At 35.8% G+C, this 19,741-nt stretch overlaps 2 protein-coding genes across 2 annotated transcripts; one reads left to right on the forward strand and one right to left on the reverse strand.

The window, feature by feature from the left end:
- The first annotated feature begins 7,878 nt into the window (after positions 1 to 7,878).
- On the forward strand, positions 7,879 to 15,968 carry LOC117616558 (chloroplast envelope membrane protein). The gene is made up of 7 exons (XM_034345910.1): positions 7,879 to 8,559; positions 9,276 to 9,361; positions 10,388 to 10,561; positions 12,034 to 12,148; positions 12,875 to 12,972; positions 14,407 to 14,542; positions 15,620 to 15,968. The coding sequence occupies exons 1-7, from the start codon at positions 8,008 to 8,010 to the stop codon at positions 15,686 to 15,688; spliced, it is 1,230 nt and encodes a 409-aa protein (XP_034201801.1). The 5' UTR covers positions 7,879 to 8,007; the 3' UTR covers positions 15,689 to 15,968.
- A 348-nt stretch (positions 15,969 to 16,316) lies between these two features.
- Positions 16,317 to 19,418, reverse strand: LOC117616046 (putative pentatricopeptide repeat-containing protein At3g16890, mitochondrial). Its single transcript, XM_034345248.1, has 2 exons — positions 17,111 to 19,418; positions 16,317 to 16,850 (listed from the first exon to the last, which is right to left on the reverse strand). The coding sequence occupies exon 1, from the start codon at positions 19,390 to 19,392 to the stop codon at positions 17,254 to 17,256; it is 2,139 nt and encodes a 712-aa protein (XP_034201139.1). The 5' UTR covers positions 19,393 to 19,418; the 3' UTR covers positions 16,317 to 16,850; positions 17,111 to 17,253.
- Positions 19,419 to 19,741: the final 323 nt, after the last annotated feature.

Consider the following 19,741-nt stretch of genomic DNA (forward strand, 5'->3'; position numbering starts at 1 on the left):
TTTTATTTTCATCTGACCTATTGGGTTTTGTAAACTTTTATAAAGTTTTATCAGGTTACACCTTCATTATCTTCCCTGTTTATCTCCTATAAAATATAGGTATGCTTTTGTTTCAATGCTACAATTGATTGTGGAGAAAGAAAAGTATATAACGATTATCATTTTAAATGCCATTTTTACTATAGCAATGTTCTCAAATAGCAAATGACTTCCCTATATCATATCATCTCAGTAGGCTAAATGTCACTTTTTCATTGGGTAAAAAATAAAAGAAGATGTTGTGGTCATTGGTTTTTAGTGTCATCATAAAACGAAACCAAACAAACTACAATTTCCCATATGATCTAATCACATGATAAAAACAAACTTGTGAAAACAACAAAATCTCATGTATACTACAAATATTTTTTAATGATTTAAGTATTAGGGTGAACAAAGAAAATTGTGAGGTTTAAATAGAAAATCTCTTTTATTTCTTTTTTTTTTCAGTTTGGGGTGTATTTAAGGGTAGCTTGGGAAGATAGTGGGATTTTCTTAGAAATTGTGAAAATTTAAATTAAAAGTTGGGATGAACTAAGAGAAGTGTGGGGTTTAAATAGAAAATCGCAAAATATATTTAGGTATCTAGCCTAGTGGAAAAAAAGGGGTCTTAATATCTCAAGGTTCGAACCTCATGATATTTGACAAAACCCTTCTCCTTTCTAACTAGGGCAAAAAATAATAATTTAATTGTGCCTCTTAAAAATAAGACCAATATATTTTTTAACATGAAATATTGTTCCAACAACAAAAGACAGAGAATGGTGAAACATTCAAAATACCATAAAATGCCATTGGTTAATTAAAACATTAAAAATTGAAATTATTAATTAAATGAGGATAATATGGTAAATTCACATTTTTTATATTAAAAAAATTAAAAATAAAAACAAAATCAGATAATATGTCATACTTTTATAGAACATAACTACCTATGTTATATTTTCTTAATTCTAAAAATAAAATAAAAAATAAAAAGAAAACTAATGGGATGTTAATAAATCGGCTCAGGTCTTTGGCGTATTCCCAAATAGTCCAGGTTCAAACCTCTAAAGTACCTGTGTTTGTGATTTTCCCATGCTCGTCATAATTTTGGCAACCAAAAAAAATAAGGGAAATAGCTCTAAATGCCACCCTTTTTATAATTTTTTTTCTGAAAATACCACCTCACCCCAATTTTTTTGCAACTATCACCTATAAATATATATTTGTTGTCCAATTATTGCACACATATCACTTTTCTATGAAATTTAGTTCTCTCTCTCTCTCTCTCTCTCTCTCTCTCTCTCTCTCTCTCTCTATGTAAGTTTTGATCTTAAATTGAACTAACTACGCATCTTCTCACGAAGAAGAAGATCAAGAACAACCTACAGAACCCATAGCTTTGCCCTCAAAACCCAGTTCTTCCTCTTCCTCTCTGTTTTCTTCTCTACCCAAATCAAAACCCCAATTTCGTCTCTCTTCGAATCCCTTCTGCAACCTAAACAAACCCAAACAAAACCATCTTTTCTGAATATGACAGCATGTGTTGGCATTAGGTGGCCATTGTTTGAGCATTTTGGTCCAATTTTGGGGGGTTTTGAAGTCTGGGTTTACATGCCCTCTTCAAGAACAGCTTCTCCAGAAAATGAATTGTTGGGAATATGTAAGTTTTGATGTAAAATTGAACTAACTACGCATCTTCTCACGAAGAAGAAGATCAAGAACAACCTACAAAACTCCTAGCTTTGCCCTCAAAACCCAGTTCTTCCTCTTCCTCTTTGTTTTCTTTTCTACCCAAATCCAAACCCCAATTCCGTCTATCTTCGAATCCTTTTTGCAACCTAAACAAACCCAAACAAAACTATCTTTTCTGAATACGACAGCATGTGTTGGCATTAGGTGGCCATTGTTTGAGCATTTTGGTCCAATTTTGGGGGGTTTTGAAGTCTGGGTTTACATGCCTTCTTCAAGAACAGCAATCGTATTGTGATTTTATTACGGTTGTATTGTAGTCGTATTGCTTTTGTATTGCTATGGTATTGTTGTTATATTGAATTTTTTTTTTTTTTTGTGTTTTATTGATATGTTACTGTAATTTAATAGGAATATATGTTGATATCATTTTTCTTTATCTACATGTGATTTGAGTAGGAGTTGAGATTATTCTTGGCTGAAGTATTATTTACGATCACTCTCTTTCTCTCTCTCTCTCTCTCTCTCTGCTCTTTGTATTTTTCTCAACATTTATGTATTAATTTAATGTCTGACATTGTTTTGGAACCATAATCATTTTCAATCTCATTGTTTCTTTAAAAAAATCTGACTCTCTCTCTCTTCCCTCACTCTTCTTCCTCTGAAAACAGCCCCCTCCCCTTTTTATTTCTTTTCTCAAAATCGTTACCTTCAAACCTCCATAACCACCGCCACCCTCCACTCCAATCGACGGGACCAGACCCAATCGAACCACCGCCGCTTCCTCTTCCTTTCCCGATTGGTCCCTGCCCTTGGAACAGCTGTTTTTCGCTTGAAAAAGCTTGGAATCACTCCAGAGTTGACAGAACTTCCAAGCTTTCGTTCTCCTTCATCCGGCCACCAAATCGGACGAGTGAGTTAAGTTTTTCTAGCTATTTTCCATGCTCTAGCTGCTGGTTGGGTAGGATTCCAGAAATTCCAAGCGTAGATCATTCAATTTTCCAATCTAGGTTTCAGCCGATTTTGAAAGTGTGATTCCGGCCACTTCCGGCCACTTTTTGGGGTAGGTCCAAGAACAAAAGTGGTTCCAAATATGGTGTTATATCTAGGGTAGGAGTTTGGAGCCATGGTTTTGAGATTTTCTGGCAATGCATAATCGCTTTGGACACCCAGCGCTGCCGGCGCGTGCGACGGCGCGTGGGCGAGGGTAGTGCAGTGGCACTGTGTCTTGATGCGATCCTTAGGTTGTCACGAGCGCGTAGGAATTCGCGGATCTCAATTTGGATACCGTTTGAGCCTCGAATGGATTTTTCATATCGTACGATTTTCGGGTTCAATACTGTTGAGCCGTTGGATCGTACTCAATTTCAGTTATGTTGCTCTAGATAAGTTCAGAATCGTGTAGGATTCAACGGATTGTGAATCGAAGTCCCGGATACTCCGAAATCGCGAACCCTAGGGCTAGGGTTTATAAATTTATGCGATTACACGATCGTGGTCAATCCAACCGTCCAATTCAGACCAGACTTGCAGGACATGGGTATTTAAATGTGAGGAACTTATAGAAACTCCCGGATTGGCAATTGGAGGTCGTGGACCCCACGAGGTTCCGTATTGACTAATATGGAAGTTTATCACTTAGTGAAGTCTCAGATCTTTTCAGACAAATCTAATCATCCGAAATGCTTAAGTGGGCATAAGAATGACTTTAAAGTTAGTGCACGCACTTTTAGGAGCCGGGGGTCAGGGTTTTAATTAAATACTTATACCGAGCAGTTTTATTAATTAAATACTCATGGTGGTTGAATCAGGCACCCGGGGCCAAGCAGACCCGTAGGAGAGACCTTCAAGAGGTCCAGTTAGATCGGACCAGAACTGAGTGGACTTTTATTTTATAAATGATTTTATGCAAATGAATTTCATTATTTGATCTTGAATAAGTTTTATTGATTGTGGTTTTCCTAGCATGTTTTGTTGAAGTTAAATATCTTTCTTTATATGTTGTCTAGTTAAAATGCTAAAAAGATATGGAAAGTAGAGATTGAGATTTATATTAGATAAACTGGAAGCAGAGTTCTAGATTTAATCAAAAAATTCAGTTTTTTATCAGACCTTTTAGAAATTTTATATTTCCTTAAGCCACTTAATTAGGTACCCAGTTATAGAAACAAGTTGCCTTCGGTATATGTTGCCTTCGGATATGATGATGTCCACAGACATCCAAGTTGCCTTTAGTTTGTCAGTGCACTTGACATCTGCCTCATGCGTTTCGGGGACGCCCGTACCGTGAGAGCCAGAATGCGGATCAGGCTGACTACGGTCCCCTGAATCCTGCCAATTGAGGCTCGGGTTGACTTTGTGTCACCGAGACCTGCCAGGAAAATTGACGGATATCAGGAATTGACAGAATTAAAGGGGTACACCTAGGTGGTCGTTTTAAATTGATTACAGTGCTTTTAACAGAATTTTATTGATCTTGAATATGATTGGCATATACGTATATAAATATGTGAATGCATTGATTTTAGTATGATTCAAATGAAAAGTAAAAATTCAATTTTTACATAACTGTTTTTATAGTGGGGTTAGTATGTTCATATGCTATTTTCTAGACCTTTATTTTTGTCCACTCACATTTTTGAATGTTTTGCGCCCCCAGGCAGTAGACGTGCACAGGAATCCACCACCGGACCGTTTTCTATCTTCCGCGCCTTTCCTTGATGTAGGATTTTTGTTTTGTAAAAAGATTAACTCATTTGTAAATTCTTAGTAACTGCTCTAATATTTTGCCATAGATTGAGAACTGAACTGTTGGAATGTATATTTACGTTTACTGGCAGTTGGTTGTATAAATCTACATGCTCGTTTTGACAGGTGAAATTTTGGGATTGAACAAATTATAGGGGAGACTGCCGAATTTTCGGTAGAAGTCGAGGCTAGAAATTAAGTTTGTAAGAAGGGCAAATAGGTCATTTGTGCCCGACATTCGCCAAGTATCGGACACGCACAGGGTCCGGCTCGAATTCCAAAGCGGAATTTGGATCGGGTCCTGTCACCAGCAGTGTATCTATGTCACACATCTTGGGTAAGGGGTATTCTTCAATTGTGATAGTTTGCTCTGTTGTACGTATTCAAACTGCCTCAAAATATTTTCATTGGTGTCTTGAGTTCAATACCAACAAAAGTTTTTAAATGACAAGAAATTATGAAAAGCTTATACATAACAGACATATAGTTGAACATAGCTAGAGTGTATATTTAGAAGATGTCATTGTGCTTCAAATTAGCAAATTTGTGGGGTGAAAACACAATGGTTGACATGTCATTCTGCATTTGATAAAAATAATTGATGACTTTGTATGGAAGTATACTCATTAAATATCTTAGATTCTATCAATGAATGAAATATTTGCCTTCGAGAGCTTCATGTTTTTCGGTTTGTTTATCTTATATTCTATAAATGAATGAAATATTTTGGTAGATTGGAGAGACTAGTCAGCTAGTGAATTTTGGATCATGACTTTTGAAGGGGGACTAGGCTTGAGCAGCTGCAAGAGTAAAAGGGATGATGCTTCATGTAAATTCAACAATTAAATAGGAGATTTTTGTTTTCAATTTGTTAATTCTTGAGATACTTGGTCATTTTTTAAGATTATGTGAAATAAAAAAATTGTATTGAATATTATTGTATACGAGACCATGTAATTATTTTGATACCATTAAATGAAATTTTAATTCAATTTACTTGAAAACTTTGGGATCTTGAGCAAGAGACGGCAGTCACGTATACGACAGTTTTGAAACATAAAAGACGATAATGTAAGAATGGTTAATTTTGATGATATCCATAGTTGCTTCCACTCCATTATAATGTCATGTAGATTATAAAGTGGCAATATACATGCAATACAAAAGCAATATGAAAGCAATAAACAATCAATAAAGGGGCAATAGACAACCAATGCAAAAGCAATAAAATGACAATAAACAAGTACCGTATGGATGTCTTTGTACTCTCTTTCCCATATTATATATTGTTCTAATTGTTGAACTATTACAATATTCAGTTGCTACATATAATAAATAGTACATAAAAAATAATAACCATGTATGAAAATTTCATATCATTATAATAATGACCTCAAAAATAATATCAAGTACATTACACAAATATTAGAAACATACGGCTCCACAAGAAGAATACATGATATCTTATGTCCTTACTAATTCTTGGGGCCTAATAACAAGTATAATCAATGATGTGTACAGTTTGCTGCAAGTTTGCTTAGCATTTTCATAATAGAAGCTTTGCTTTTCTCTTCAAATGGCATCTCAAAGAACTCCTTGTCTACACATTACATTATGCACAAAATGGTCTCCAATGCCAGTGTATGACTTGCACATCAGTGTCTGCACAAACCAGCTAAAACACATTGTGTAATTGTTAACCTCAAATTTGTTCTTCACAGGGAAAACGAGTTGGGTGTGGCTTTTTCCTTGTGCAATTTGAAAAGAAAAAGAGAGAGAAACATAAATTGTCAAGACAAAACTGCAGCAAATTATAATTTGGTCAAGTACTCACCATCGGGAAACAATATGCTTTCAATGAATAAATAACATATTAATTTTCAACCAACACTACTGCACAACTCATCTCAGAAACATGATTGAGATTTGACAAACATACAGGTAGAAGATCCAATCCATTAAAACACTCACATGCAAAAAACGAACCTAAATTATAAGCCAACTCAAGCTACAAAAACCCAACTTGTTGAGCACCAGTCAACAAGTTTTATAGGCAAATTGAAATCAAGTAGAAATTACTTCAGCAGTAACACCTTCATTTTTTCAACCAAAGATGCCAGCTTCCTTTCAATATCAACAAGAACATTCAATTAGTCCCAAGATGTGGGACATAGATACCTAGTCTTTTAGATTACAAAAACATAGTTCTTTTTCTCCAAACAAAAATATCTTAAAACAAAGGAAAGAAGAAAATGAAGTGACAATTTCACAGCAATCTTTTAAAGAAACAATGAGATTGACACTGATTATGGTTCCAAAACAATGCCAGACATTAAATTAGCACATAAATGTTGAGAAAAATACAAAGAGCACATAGAGAGAGAGAGAGAGAGAGAGAGAGAGAGAGAGAGAGAGAGAGAGATCGTAAATAATACTTCAGCCAAGAATAATCTCAACTCCTACTCAAATCACAAGCAGATAAAGAAAAATGATATCAACATATATTCCTATTAAATTATAGTAACATATCAATAAAACACCAAAAAATATTAATATAACAACAATACCATAGCAATACAAACGCAATACGACTACAATACAACTGCAATAAAATCACAATACGATTGTTGTTCTTGAAGAGGGCATGTAAACCTAGCCTTCAAAACCCCCCAAAATTGGACCAAAATGCTCAAACAATGGCCACCTAATGCCAACACATGCTGTCATATTCAAAAAAGATGGTTTTGTTTGGGTTTGTTTAGGTTGCAAAAGGGATTCGAAGAGAGACAAAATTGGGGTTTGGATTTGTGTAGAAAAGAAAACAAAGAGGAAGAGGAAGAACTGGGTTTTGAGGGCAAAGCTGTGGGTTTTGTAGGTTGTTCTTGATCTTCTTCTTCGTGAGAAGATGCGTAGTTAGTTCAATTTAACATCAAAACTTACATATTCCCAACAATTCATTTTCTAGAGAAGCTGTTCTTGAAAAGGGCATTAAACCCAGACTTCAAAACCCCCCAAAATTGGACCAAAATGCTCAAACAATGGCCACCTAATGCCAACACATGCTGTCATATTCAGAAAAGATGGTTTTGTTTGGGTTTGTTTAGGTTGCAGAAGGGATTTGAAGAGAGACGAAATTGGGGTTTGGATTTGGGTAGAGAAGAAAACAAAGAGGAAGAGGATTTCAGAGAAAAGTGATATGTGTGCAATAAGTGAATAATAAATATATATTTACAGGTGATAGTTGCAAAAAAATTGGGGAGATGTGGTATTTTCAGAAGAAAAAAAATTATAAAAAAGATGGCATTTAGAGCTATTTTCCAAAAAATAATAATAATAAAGTGAAAAAATAAAAAATATTTGTATTGTTAATATTAGCGGAACTCATAAATAAAGGAATGACTAAACCGTTATCCTCTTTCCCTCAGTATCTCTTTACCAACCAACACCTCTTGTTCTTCATGCTCTCTCTTATTTACTTCCACTTATGTTCATGTTTGAATTCCATTTCTGCTTTGAGAAGCTGAAAAATGTGGGCTCATACTAATCATGTCCTCCATGGTCTTATGCAAAAACTTTATCTTTAATAACCCGAAGCTGCGGCGGAGCTCCTTTTATCTGCACAGAAATTCGTCGACATTAGTGGCTCAACTGGGCGACACAAGACGGAAGTTTGCCGCCGGGTTCATCCCAAATGCCGGGAAACGAAAAAGGGAAAGGAGCTGGTGGCAGAGATTCTTTTTCGACGAGGATGGCAATTGGCTTGGTTTGAAGGAGGATGACATGCTGGTGGAGGCGGAGGATGACTTGGAGATGGACGGCTCTGATGAAGGTGAGAAATTTGAGGCGTGGAAGACGAGGGCTGAAGCAATCGTGGAGCTGAGGGAAGCACAGCAAGATATGACGAACGAGGAGAATCGCAAGTGGGAGGACTGGCTTGCGGATTCTAATTCTACTTCCTGGGAAGCTGTGCAGTCGGATCCTACTCAAGAAAAGGGCTTGCTTTACTCTCTCACTGATTTCGTTCTTAGAAAGGAAGATGACGACGACGACGACATGCTCTATGAAGACCGTGTTTTCCGCTATGCCTCACTCAATTCGGTAAGTGCTCATGTCTGTCAACAAAATTCTTCATTTTCTTTGCTTCACTTCACAACTGTGGGTTTTTATTTTTTATTTTATTTCCTTTCATTTCATTTCCTTTGCTCGAGTATGCAAAATTCTTCAATGTATCAAAGCATCTCTTCCAATAATAACTCCTCCTGTTAAGTCAATTTAAATAATTAAATTATGGTGGAAACCAAAAGGTAATAAATATTTTCCATTGACTGTATTCAAAGGAAACAATCTAGTTGAGGAGATGTAGTTCTTTCCTAATAATCACTAGGATAATGGAGAGAGCCTATCTGAGAGATAAGATTGCTCTGTACAATAACAATTACAATTAGGGCTGAGTCCAAAACTGTAATCACTAGTATAGTGATCACAATAATAGCAATTGTGATTCTCTTTCTTTTTGTATTTGCTTTTGTGATATAGGAACCCGTGTTTGTGCACTATGAACATGAGACATTCCCCCTTTAATATAGGAGCTATCAAATCAAAGCATGCAATATTGAAATTTATATTGCATTGGTGTTTCTATTTTTAACCTTTCTACAACATGCAACAAAACTACATTACATGGTTTGAGTGTAATTTTCTGTCAGCCAGCCTGCGTTTGTCCTTTAGATATTGATATTTTTCTGTCTCATATTTGGATCTTCTCCTTTTTGTTAAGGGACTAATTTCGTAAGTCAAATTCATCCATTTTACAGGCTAAATTTTTGGCGGTGTTAATAATTATACCCTGGGCCTTGGATTTTGTGGTTCACGACTATCTTCTGATGCCTTTTTTAGACAGGTAACCATTATCTCTTTTTCTTATCAGATATAGAAAGACATACACACACATTTCAAAAAGAGGATGGGATTTAAGGCATATGCATCACCAAAAAAAATTGCTTTGAGAGGAAAGAGACCTCAGGCACTGAGTCGATACCCTCTGAATCCTAAAGATTTAACTGACAAAGTGTTGCCTTGTTGTAATTATTGTCCAACAATGGCTTTCTGAATTTCCCAGTGACATGTCTAATCACCAATATTCAATTAAATCTCCCCTCCATAGATATTAACTTGGGTAGCTTAAGGAAAAACTTCGGCAAGTTTCCAGGGGATGCCACCTTAATGTGCTAACCTCTGTTAATGCAAGAAAAGAAGACTGCATTAAAAGCATGTGTTGAAATTAGTGGCTGCTATTTATTTTTTTTTCTTTTAAAGAAAGCCATGTATGCAATTATGTGGTGGAGAATATACAATCCCACATTGGGAATTCTGAGCCTTGTTTCCATCCATTGCCATTTGGTTAGTGTTAGATGCTCTAATTCTAACACTTATATGGGATGCATATGGAAGAGAACATATAATCTTTAGTCAAGGAATCTGGTTTAGTTTTATATCAAAAGATTCAAAACCCAACATCATCAATGCAGATCCTAGATTCAGTGTCTTATTCAACGGATCAGCCAAATATAAGACCTACAAGCATCTAACATTAATTGATAGTATAAATCATACTTCTCTAAATCTAACCTTTCTACTCTCCTTAACTTAAAATTTTTTTTGTTAGGTAGGTCATTATTCTAAGGAAACAATTGATAACTTTGTAGGTAGGTTGGTTCTATTTTCCAAGTTTCAAATTGCAGTGGTTATGACAAAAATTACATACATAATTGTGTGTCTTATATATGCACGTATAAACTAAAGGAAAAAGATTGTAAGTTCAATCTTTGTGCTTTGTTGCATTGGAATTGGTATTAAATTTATTTTTAACCATTTTTTACCTCTAAATTATGAAATAATGGGTCCAGCATCCACTTTTTGTGAACAGATATGTGAAGACTGTACCACTTGCTGCAGAAATGCTTGACGTCAGAAGAAATCAAAAGCTTCAAATGGTTGAGGAATTAAAAATTGAGAGAGCAAGATTTCATTTTGAGATGGAAATTGGTAAATCTCCACCGCTTTCTGATGAGGAGGTTTGGTGGGAATTGAGGCATAAGGCGTAAGATCGACACTCTTTTGGGCTCCTTTGGAAAACCATAACATTTTTGATTTAATCTTTATCCATTTTGTTGATTAGGTTCATTAAGTCACAATCGAGATTAGTGGGTAAACTACAAGGAATTAGTAAGTTCTAGAAGAAGGCTAAAAGTAACCACACATGCCGAGATTTGTGCAGTCTAGTTTATGATTTGTGACCCTAGAACATATGACTACATAAACAATCAAACACTTAAACCTTTTAATTACATAATTACATCAATCACGAGTTCCATTGTGTAAACCTCCATGATCTTTTACTACATTCAGGCTGCTAAAAACCTTTAAATTGTGCAAAAAGTTAGAGTGGAGATTTAAGCAATTAAGCATTGTAAGCAATGCCATGCATGAGTACGAGGATAGTGGAACTATTTTCCTCCAGAGAAACTCTACGAGCAGTCTAAGTGGGATTGACAATAAGGTACAGGGTAGAGGAGATGCATTAAATATGGAAGAAGTCTACAGAGCATGACCAAAACTGGTACTTAGAAGTTAAAAGTGGAGGGCTGGAAAAGATATGGATATACCAATTCCCTTTTTCTAGAGCAAATATGGAGATATAGAAGCCAGGGTCCCTACTAAAGATAATGGCATTTCTAGGAACCAGCAGGCTGTGTAGTAATGGAATAAGAAAAATCCCTCTCTGTGATATCCTTTTCTCTGATCTAAATACAAACGGAATTAAATTTTAGCTAGAGAAAAATGCTCAGAGCAATTTAAAGTGGAAAGGGAAGAACAATTGCACGGTCCGATGAAAGCTTTACAATTCTAATGATATGCCCTTAAAATTGACCTTGACATCGATGGAGGAAGGGAGATACTTCTGGAAAAGTGAGCATGGAGAGTTTGATTTTCTTTTTTAGTCTCTAAAGTAAAAGAAATAGTATAGAAGAAGAGAAGAACCCATATAATACAACAGATTCAAGAGTGTGTGCTTTGATATTATATAATAGTTTTAAGTTCTAAGGAAAGGACAATTCAGCAAAATCACCCAATTTATGTGTTGTTTCATACATATTCCACTGCCTTGATTTTGGTATCTCATTTAAGGTTTTCTTGCATTTGATTCTTTGGTCTAAATCTATACCTGCACTCTTTTCTCATTCCACACTTATACATTTGGATCTGCATAACAAAATTATTTAGGAAATTGATCTCTGAAATGACAACTATGGAACATTTCTTTTTTAAAACGTCCGGTATTCACATTTGTCAGTGGTGACTTCAAATTCACCTATGCGTCAAACATATGCGATTATTATTTATATTGATAATTACAGTTTAATGTCATTAGAAATGTTGAACTTTAGTCTATTACATTACATGGATAATTTTGGAAAACGCCCTTATGTTTTAATGTTCTTAAGCTAGATTTTTTGGACTATAATTTCAATGAAAAATGTTGTCCAATTACTTTCCTTATGGTTTCAACAGATTAGAGCTAAGAGATGAATGGAGATTAGAGAATCGTAAAGCATTTGCCAACATATGGTCAGATATGATATTTGGGGTCTCGTTATTCATTCTTTTATACTGCAATCAGAGTAAAGTGAGTTACCATTGCTCTATTTCCTTAGTATACCTTCATGTATGAACCTTTTTTTTTTTTTTAATACCTATGATAATAAAAAACATTGCTTAAATTGAATGTCTTCGGAACGCTTTACAGTTAACAACCATTGTCATCATCCGTCAGACAAAAATAGTTAGTATGAGCAGCAATTGCATTGTTAGCTATGATTGTCATTGTCAATACTATAATTTTTTTACTTTGCCCTTTCCAATTTGTCATATGTGTGGTTAAGGGTGATAAATATGCACCCTTATTGTTTGCTGAATACTCGTCGATAAAATTATGCAATTATGACACCTTTTGTCTACTCAGAATTTTCACAGCAGTCAATATCAAAGTAAAGATTGACTGAATATATATATAGGTGAAGACTATAAAACATTTGACATCTAGATGGTGAGATAAGAAACAGGACACATCAGATCTAAGTAGTTGAATTCAAGCTGATGTGATTGTTTCTTATGTCACACAAAAATAGTAGTATGACAATGAAATTATAGCTTAACCTCATGAAATACCTATTAAGATTCACTATGTAGCTAGTTTCTCAAGAAACATAGCAATCTTGGATTCATATAGAATATTTTTGTTTCTGCTTTAAAAAATTTGTATGAAGATTAGCTTTAGCTTTAAAATTCTGCACTCAACTCTTGTTAAATTGATTGTATTTTATATTCTTTAATTCTTCCCTTGCTTTTGCAGGTAGCTTTGCTGAAATTTACAGGTTATAAGATAATAAATAATATTTCAGATACCGGGAAGGCATTTCTTATTATACTTATCACAGATATTTTTTTAGGGTAATACTATCTGCTCTTTACTACTGTGGTTTTTCCAGTTTACCATGCGGAGTTTATGAAAATTGACTTACTATGAAATCTATAAAAGTCAAGGCACATGTGAAATGATTTGATGCTAATATAGACACACACACAATTTTTCTCTGGCCAGATATCCTAGCATGTTATGTTTGCTAGGCTGTCAATATGGATTACAGATTAGGTGGGCTTTTGTTAAATTGTGTAGTCCAGATTCAGTCTGGCGACATGACTTTTCCAGTTATATGGTAAGAGAATATTACCGCGTATATATCCACACACATGATATATGGGTAGTGTCTTTCTCAGTGCAGCACATCCAGTTTTTAGGTAAAGACTGGACATGTATTGCAGCCCTTGAATTGATCTTGTGGCTGACTGAGTTGCTCTTAGAGTCAAACACCAAATTTGGTTCCAGCTGTAAAGATCAAGAGAGAGAGGCTGACAAGTCCCTTCCCATGCCACAGAAAATCACACGCTTGATATACAACCTTTGGACTGCATCTTTGTGGCATGGGAAGGGATCTTTCACCCTTCCTCACTCTTGCTCTTTACAGCCGGAACCCATTTTGGTGTTTGACTTTGAGAGCAACTTTGCCCAGCCACAGGATCAATCCGAGGGCTACAAATCCGGTCTTTAAATAAATACCGGATGTCACACACTGAGAAAGACACTATATAGGTCTAAGTTTGGGACTTAGATAGAAGACTTGACTATCATTTGTTAGATTAAATATGAATGGTTGAGATGCATACTGAGTAAGATGAATATGAACCATTCATATTTAATTAGTTATAATGTACTAGGTCTCAAGTTTAAGGCACTCTTCATTCACTAGATCGTCTTCATATAACGAATATGCATATATCTATATATATATATATACACACACACCCCTTTTTATGAGGGATCCTTTTTTATGAATAAAATTGAAAGAATATTTGCTTAAGGTTTTTCAGTTTTTTGGATTGTGAATCATGGTTACCAAAATTGATTAGAAATTGATTGAACAAACTAAACCAAAACACAAACCTACCAATAGTAATGCACAACGTCTCACAATGTTGTTGGTCTAGTTGACTTAATCGCATGATCAAGGCAATTGGTTGTTGGACGGGCTGCAATTGAAAATTCCCTTACAGGACGTCTTGCATTTGCAACGCTGTGTAATGAGGTTGTACCTTAGCAGGGGCAGAAAAAACCCCTGCAGCATGTTGCGGATGCACGATGTCACTTAGGGAAGCTTTGGGGATGATGGTATTTATTATTTCATATGTGTGATAGTCATCTGGTGGCATCAATTATTTTAGTTAATTTCTTCAGTTTCATATCTGTGATCGTCATCTTACTCATCTTTGTGTGACAAAAATGTGTGCATATCAATCTTTCTGATGTATAAAACTGCATACCTGCAGGTATCATTCTGAGTCTGGTTGGCAGACGTTGTTAGAAATTTTGGTTGAGCATTACGGGATTGATGTTGATCAGTCTGCCATAACCATTTTTATCTGCCTGATTCCAGTTGTCATTGATGCATGTGTGAAACTTTGGGTATGTTCTACTCTACATTATAGTGATTTCAGTTTTCAGTAAAAATCATATTTTTCATGGCTGTTCTTACTAAGACTTGCAAAACTATTCAGACCTGCATCCCCTCTCTTTGTCTCTCCACTCAAAGATGTCTATAGGTTTACATATTATCTCCAAAAGGCTAATTGTCTCTAATAAATACCAAGGCTAATTATCGCTAATTATCTATATGTTCATTTCACTTTGACTCTGCCTCACTGTTATTTACTAAAAGTACTTAAGTGAAATATATACATTGTCAGAATATAAAATAACTATTAGGCTAGCCATCTTCTAGTCTTATCCAACTCAGACTTTTGCAAAAATGCAATCTTGAGCAGGTTAGAAAAAAGACTAATTATTATGTAACGACAGATATTCTTCTTGTTATTATATACTGATAAAAAGCTGCTGTATTCCACCTCAAAATTCATTAACTCTATATACTGACGTTAGCATTTCTAATACTCTCTGGGACGACAGGAATCTACTACACTAGTCTTGTTAAATTACCACATATTTGGTATTCCCTCTCTGAGCTCAGCAACTAAGTAGAGAAATGTAGAGTCTTACTGAGATGATATGGTTCAACGAGTTTCGTCCCAAAAAAAAAAAAAATTATGGTTCTCCGAGTCCTGCCTATCTGTCCAATAGGAACTGAGATAAGCTGAATGTGAATGCTACTTTGTTATTACGTTATAATTGTTTCTTTTATGAACCATTTCGAGCATTGCAAAACCTTCTACTCTAATTTGTTCAACTGCGAGATCTGAACGAACTTGTATACGTCATTTACAAGTGCAATGCTGTAAGAAAATATCAATACAAATAGAGAACCACAAATGGTGTGGTTAGAAAATTTAGGGTATTGATTCTATTTATATGGTTTCTGATGAAAACCGTTTGAAGTGATATGTGCTTTCTTTAACCTGTGAAAGGATCTATTAGAATATGTAAGAACAGGCACATGATATTCAAGTTTACATGTATCGTGCTTGTAGCTTCTTTACATTTTAATATTGTTGTTAATGTTTGTCTATCATTGTATTTGCGGTGCAGTTGTTTAAATTCCTACCAAGATTGTCCCCCAAGGTGGCAAACATATTCCGGGAAATGAAGCGTCACTAGTAAAATTCTTTATTTGGGTTTTCTCTGACTTCTAAGAGAATTCTGACCAAGATAGCATGTACCACAAAGACTACATTTTTTGAGTTATTATTGTTTGATTTTTCCTCGACTTGCCGTACATAGAGGTTTATCTGGTGTTGTAAATGTTGATGATAAATATGAACAGTTTCTCAAGTCTTTATTCTTCTGTGAGATTATAGGACATTGTAGTTGTTGGGATATCATTCATACCCATAAAAGATCCGTGTACGATTGAACCTAAATATATGCTTAATTTGAAGTTTGTGTATGTTACTGGCATGCTAAGCAAGGCTCGGACCAGGCTAAATGGGAATTCAAATTTGTATTTTATTTAATGCCAAAATACAGGAAAATGACAACTTAAAATCACACAACAGTCTCTGTATTAATAGCTTTGATCAACTCAAATCTCAAAGTAGCCTTTGGTAGTGGTTGTCTTCACTTAGTTGGAGGAGATTCGAGTTCAAGTCCCATGCAAGGACGATGCATATTTGATGCAGGAGCATCTCTTTAAGACAACTATCGTGCCAAGTCAGGGGAGTCCAATAGGACCCCTAAGCCACCAAATCATCTCAAGGACTACTAGTGGAAATAATTTAGGAGCATATATTAATTTTTATTCTGATTGACATACCTACAACAGAGGTTATGAAACATGTAATCATCTGGGTTTGCTAGGGTAGGAACACAATGAAATAAATAGCATTTCACCGAATGGCCAAGAACCTCTTCAATTCAACTTCATAATAAAAAGAAAGACGGGTCCAAAACTACTTGTGGCAAGCTTTCCAAATTCTACTCAAACATCCTGCTGTTCTCACAACTTGAATTTATGTCAATTTTAAGCTTTTTCTTGGTGGCAGATAAAAGTTAGAAGTTGAGGAGAAAATCTTAGCAGCAATACTGCCACGTCCACAAGTGATGCCTTGTACATAGGCTATTGTTTACTTGTCTCTACACCCCCTCATCATTCTTCTAATTCTCGATCCTCAATTCTTCTAAACCCTCTCTTTTATCTTTGTTCTTCCCCTCCCTCCTATTATTTTCTCTGTCCTGCATCATCTGTCTTTGCTCCTGTACTGTACTAATGCCTCCTCCTATGGATAACAGGCAAAACATCTGAATTTTGCTTTCCATCTCCCTGGTAAAGAAATCACATAAAGTTCACATGTTATCAAAATTCAAGTAATATAAAATAAGAAAAAAGAAATGATTTCAGGATACATTAATGCAACTTAAAATTGAGATAAATATGGGGCACAATTCTGCTTGAAGACAAGGAAACAATTGAGAGCGCATACACCAAAAATAATGCTACTTATCTTCAAGACTAGTTTTTCTATTAAGAAGAGAAATACGACTATATTTAAAGGAGATGAAATGGAGTCTCTTGCTACATACCCAGGATACAGTTGGTTCCAAAATGCATTACGCAAATCATCATCCTCGTGTGCTACTGATGGACATGTCTTCTGAGCAAACATATCAACAGAGCAGCATAAAACACATGGACTGGCGATAGCCTTGCCCTACAAATTAGGTATTTATTTCCTCCTGTGAAAACATTTTATTATACTACGGGCCTCTTCTACACGGGCATTCCGAACCAGTGAATCTAAAATTATATCACAAATAGAAGAATCAGGAAAACAACCATATGCTTCCATAGAGAGAAATATCTCCTTCGCCACATCAAGTTTTCCTGAATCACACAATGCCTTGATAAAAGCACTGTATGTATAATTGTCGGGATTCAAACCCAGTGTTAACATAGCAAGAAAAAGTTCCTCTGCTTTCTCAACCTTGTTCATCCTACAAAGACATTGAATATGAGCATTGAACGAGTAAGCATCTGGTTTTATTCCATCTGCCTCCATTCTTTTCATTAGTCCCATCGATCTAGCAATATCTCCAATGAAACACAGAGCGCGTATCAATATATTGTATGTGATGGCATTTGGAGTGACCCCCCACCTAACCATCTCAGCAAAACATTCAAAAGCATCATCAATCCGGTTCACCCGACAAAGACCATCAATTATTGAACTAAAAGTGAACATATCTGGCTTAAACCCATGTTCCAAGAGCAAGGCCAATAGTTCATGTGCCTTACCTACCTCTCCAACCTTGCAATATCCATTAAGAAGTGTATTGAAAGTAACAAGGGTAGGAGGAATACCTTTGAGCTGCATATCTCCAAAAGCCTTTGATGCCCTGTCCATCATTTTGGCTTTGCAGAAGCAATCAATTACCATGTTGTATGAGAAGACATTTGAAACAAGTCCCTCTTTGATCATTTGATCAAAGATTCGATTCCCCTCATCACCTTGTCCTGCCTTGTACATAGCTTCAATCAATTGGAGATAAGTACTAAATCCTGGTTTCACTCCTCGCTGTATAAAACTTTCAAATATTTCCTGGACCTCATTCTGAGGATTAGCTAATTCCTTTATCAAACAAACCATTATGATGTTGAACGTCGAACTGTCAGGCAAATAACATCTTGCACCAGATTTCTTCAAAAACAGAGCAATCTCTTTTGCCATATTATAATTTGAAAGGCAACACAGTATGGTATCACAAGCTACTTTAAAAAATACAGACTCCCTTTCAAAAAAAGTCAATAACAACTCAAAAGCCTTGCTAGGGGCCATGCAACGAAATACCCCATGAACCAATGATCTGATAGTAGCTTCATTAGGGGACACATTCTTCTCCTTCATTATCTCCAAAACCCTGAAGGCTTCGTCAACCCTCTTTGAATTACAAAACCCACCTATGAGGATAGTATACGTACAAACATTAGGCAAATACCCCAAGCCCTCCATTTGTCTGAGTAAGCGAAGTGCCTCATCCACAATACCAATCTTGCAAACTCCATGAATGAGGGTGTTGTAAGTGAACCTATCGGGATTGCAGTTATCCGCGGGCATCTGTTGGAATTTTAGATAAGCCAAGTCAAGTGAATTGGACTTGACTAAAGCATCGATCACAGCATTGTACAATCTTGTGCTAAGACTAAAACCCAAAAAAGATATTTGCCCAAAAACCTCAGCACAATATTTTGCCAAACCCAACCTACCCCAACTGCTGATCAATATGCAAAGCAAGTCTTCACTGACCTTAAAACCTGAATTCTTAATATCTTTTAGCAATTCAACAGACAATACAACTGGGCCTTTCCGGTAAAAGGTCTTGGCTAAAACACCACGAACTGATTGATTCTTTGCGAATAACGAGTCGGTACTCGAAACCCATATGTAAAACTTCAAAGAATGTAATGGGCTTTCTTGGTTTTGCAAGACACTAGCAACAAACTGGGGATTTAAAAAAATCCTCTTGGCCTTCAACTCGTGGTCCAGCAATAAAAACCAGTCCTTCCGTGAAAGAATTTGAGCGATGTGTAGGTGATCAATTCGCTTATTATCAACACGAAACTTGTGATTAACAGCTGAAATGGGATTCGTTGAAATGGAAACTAAATTAGGATTTTGAGGCTCAAAGTTGGGTTTAGGAGAATTACCTTTAAGAGGAGCTCCAACGTTGTCAGAAGGTGTTTGATTCAGAACTTTTCTGGGTTTGTTTTTTGATGAGGATTCTCTCTGAGCTTGCTCGGGGAGGTTTCTGAGTGCAGGTGAGGCCCTAGAAGCTAAAGAAGAAAGCCATCTCATGTCCCTCACCATGCAAGTTGCTAAAGAACTAGGGTTGAGTAATGAGAGCAACTTTATTTATGTATTTATACATGTACCTCGATATGTTGGTTGATATTGATAATTGGAGACTGGGGAGAATCAATGGTCCGCCTTCTCTTTTTTCGCGCATCACTCTTTTTTTTTTTAAAAAAAAATACAAGCTAGTCTAATCTATAAATGAAGGGATTTTGGTTCTAATAAAACGGGGACAGTACTGTTTTGTTATCCTTGACAAATCACAGTTTGTCACGTGGAAAATTTATCATGCATGGTATATCGTGATTGGTCGGGATAGCAAAATAGTGTTCTCCCCATTTCATGTAAGTGTTTCTCCCCATCC

Source organism: Prunus dulcis, chromosome 1 (assembly GCF_902201215.1).
Source record: "Prunus dulcis chromosome 1, ALMONDv2, whole genome shotgun sequence".
In the NCBI taxonomy this organism is placed as follows: domain Eukaryota; kingdom Viridiplantae; phylum Streptophyta; class Magnoliopsida; order Rosales; family Rosaceae; genus Prunus; species Prunus dulcis.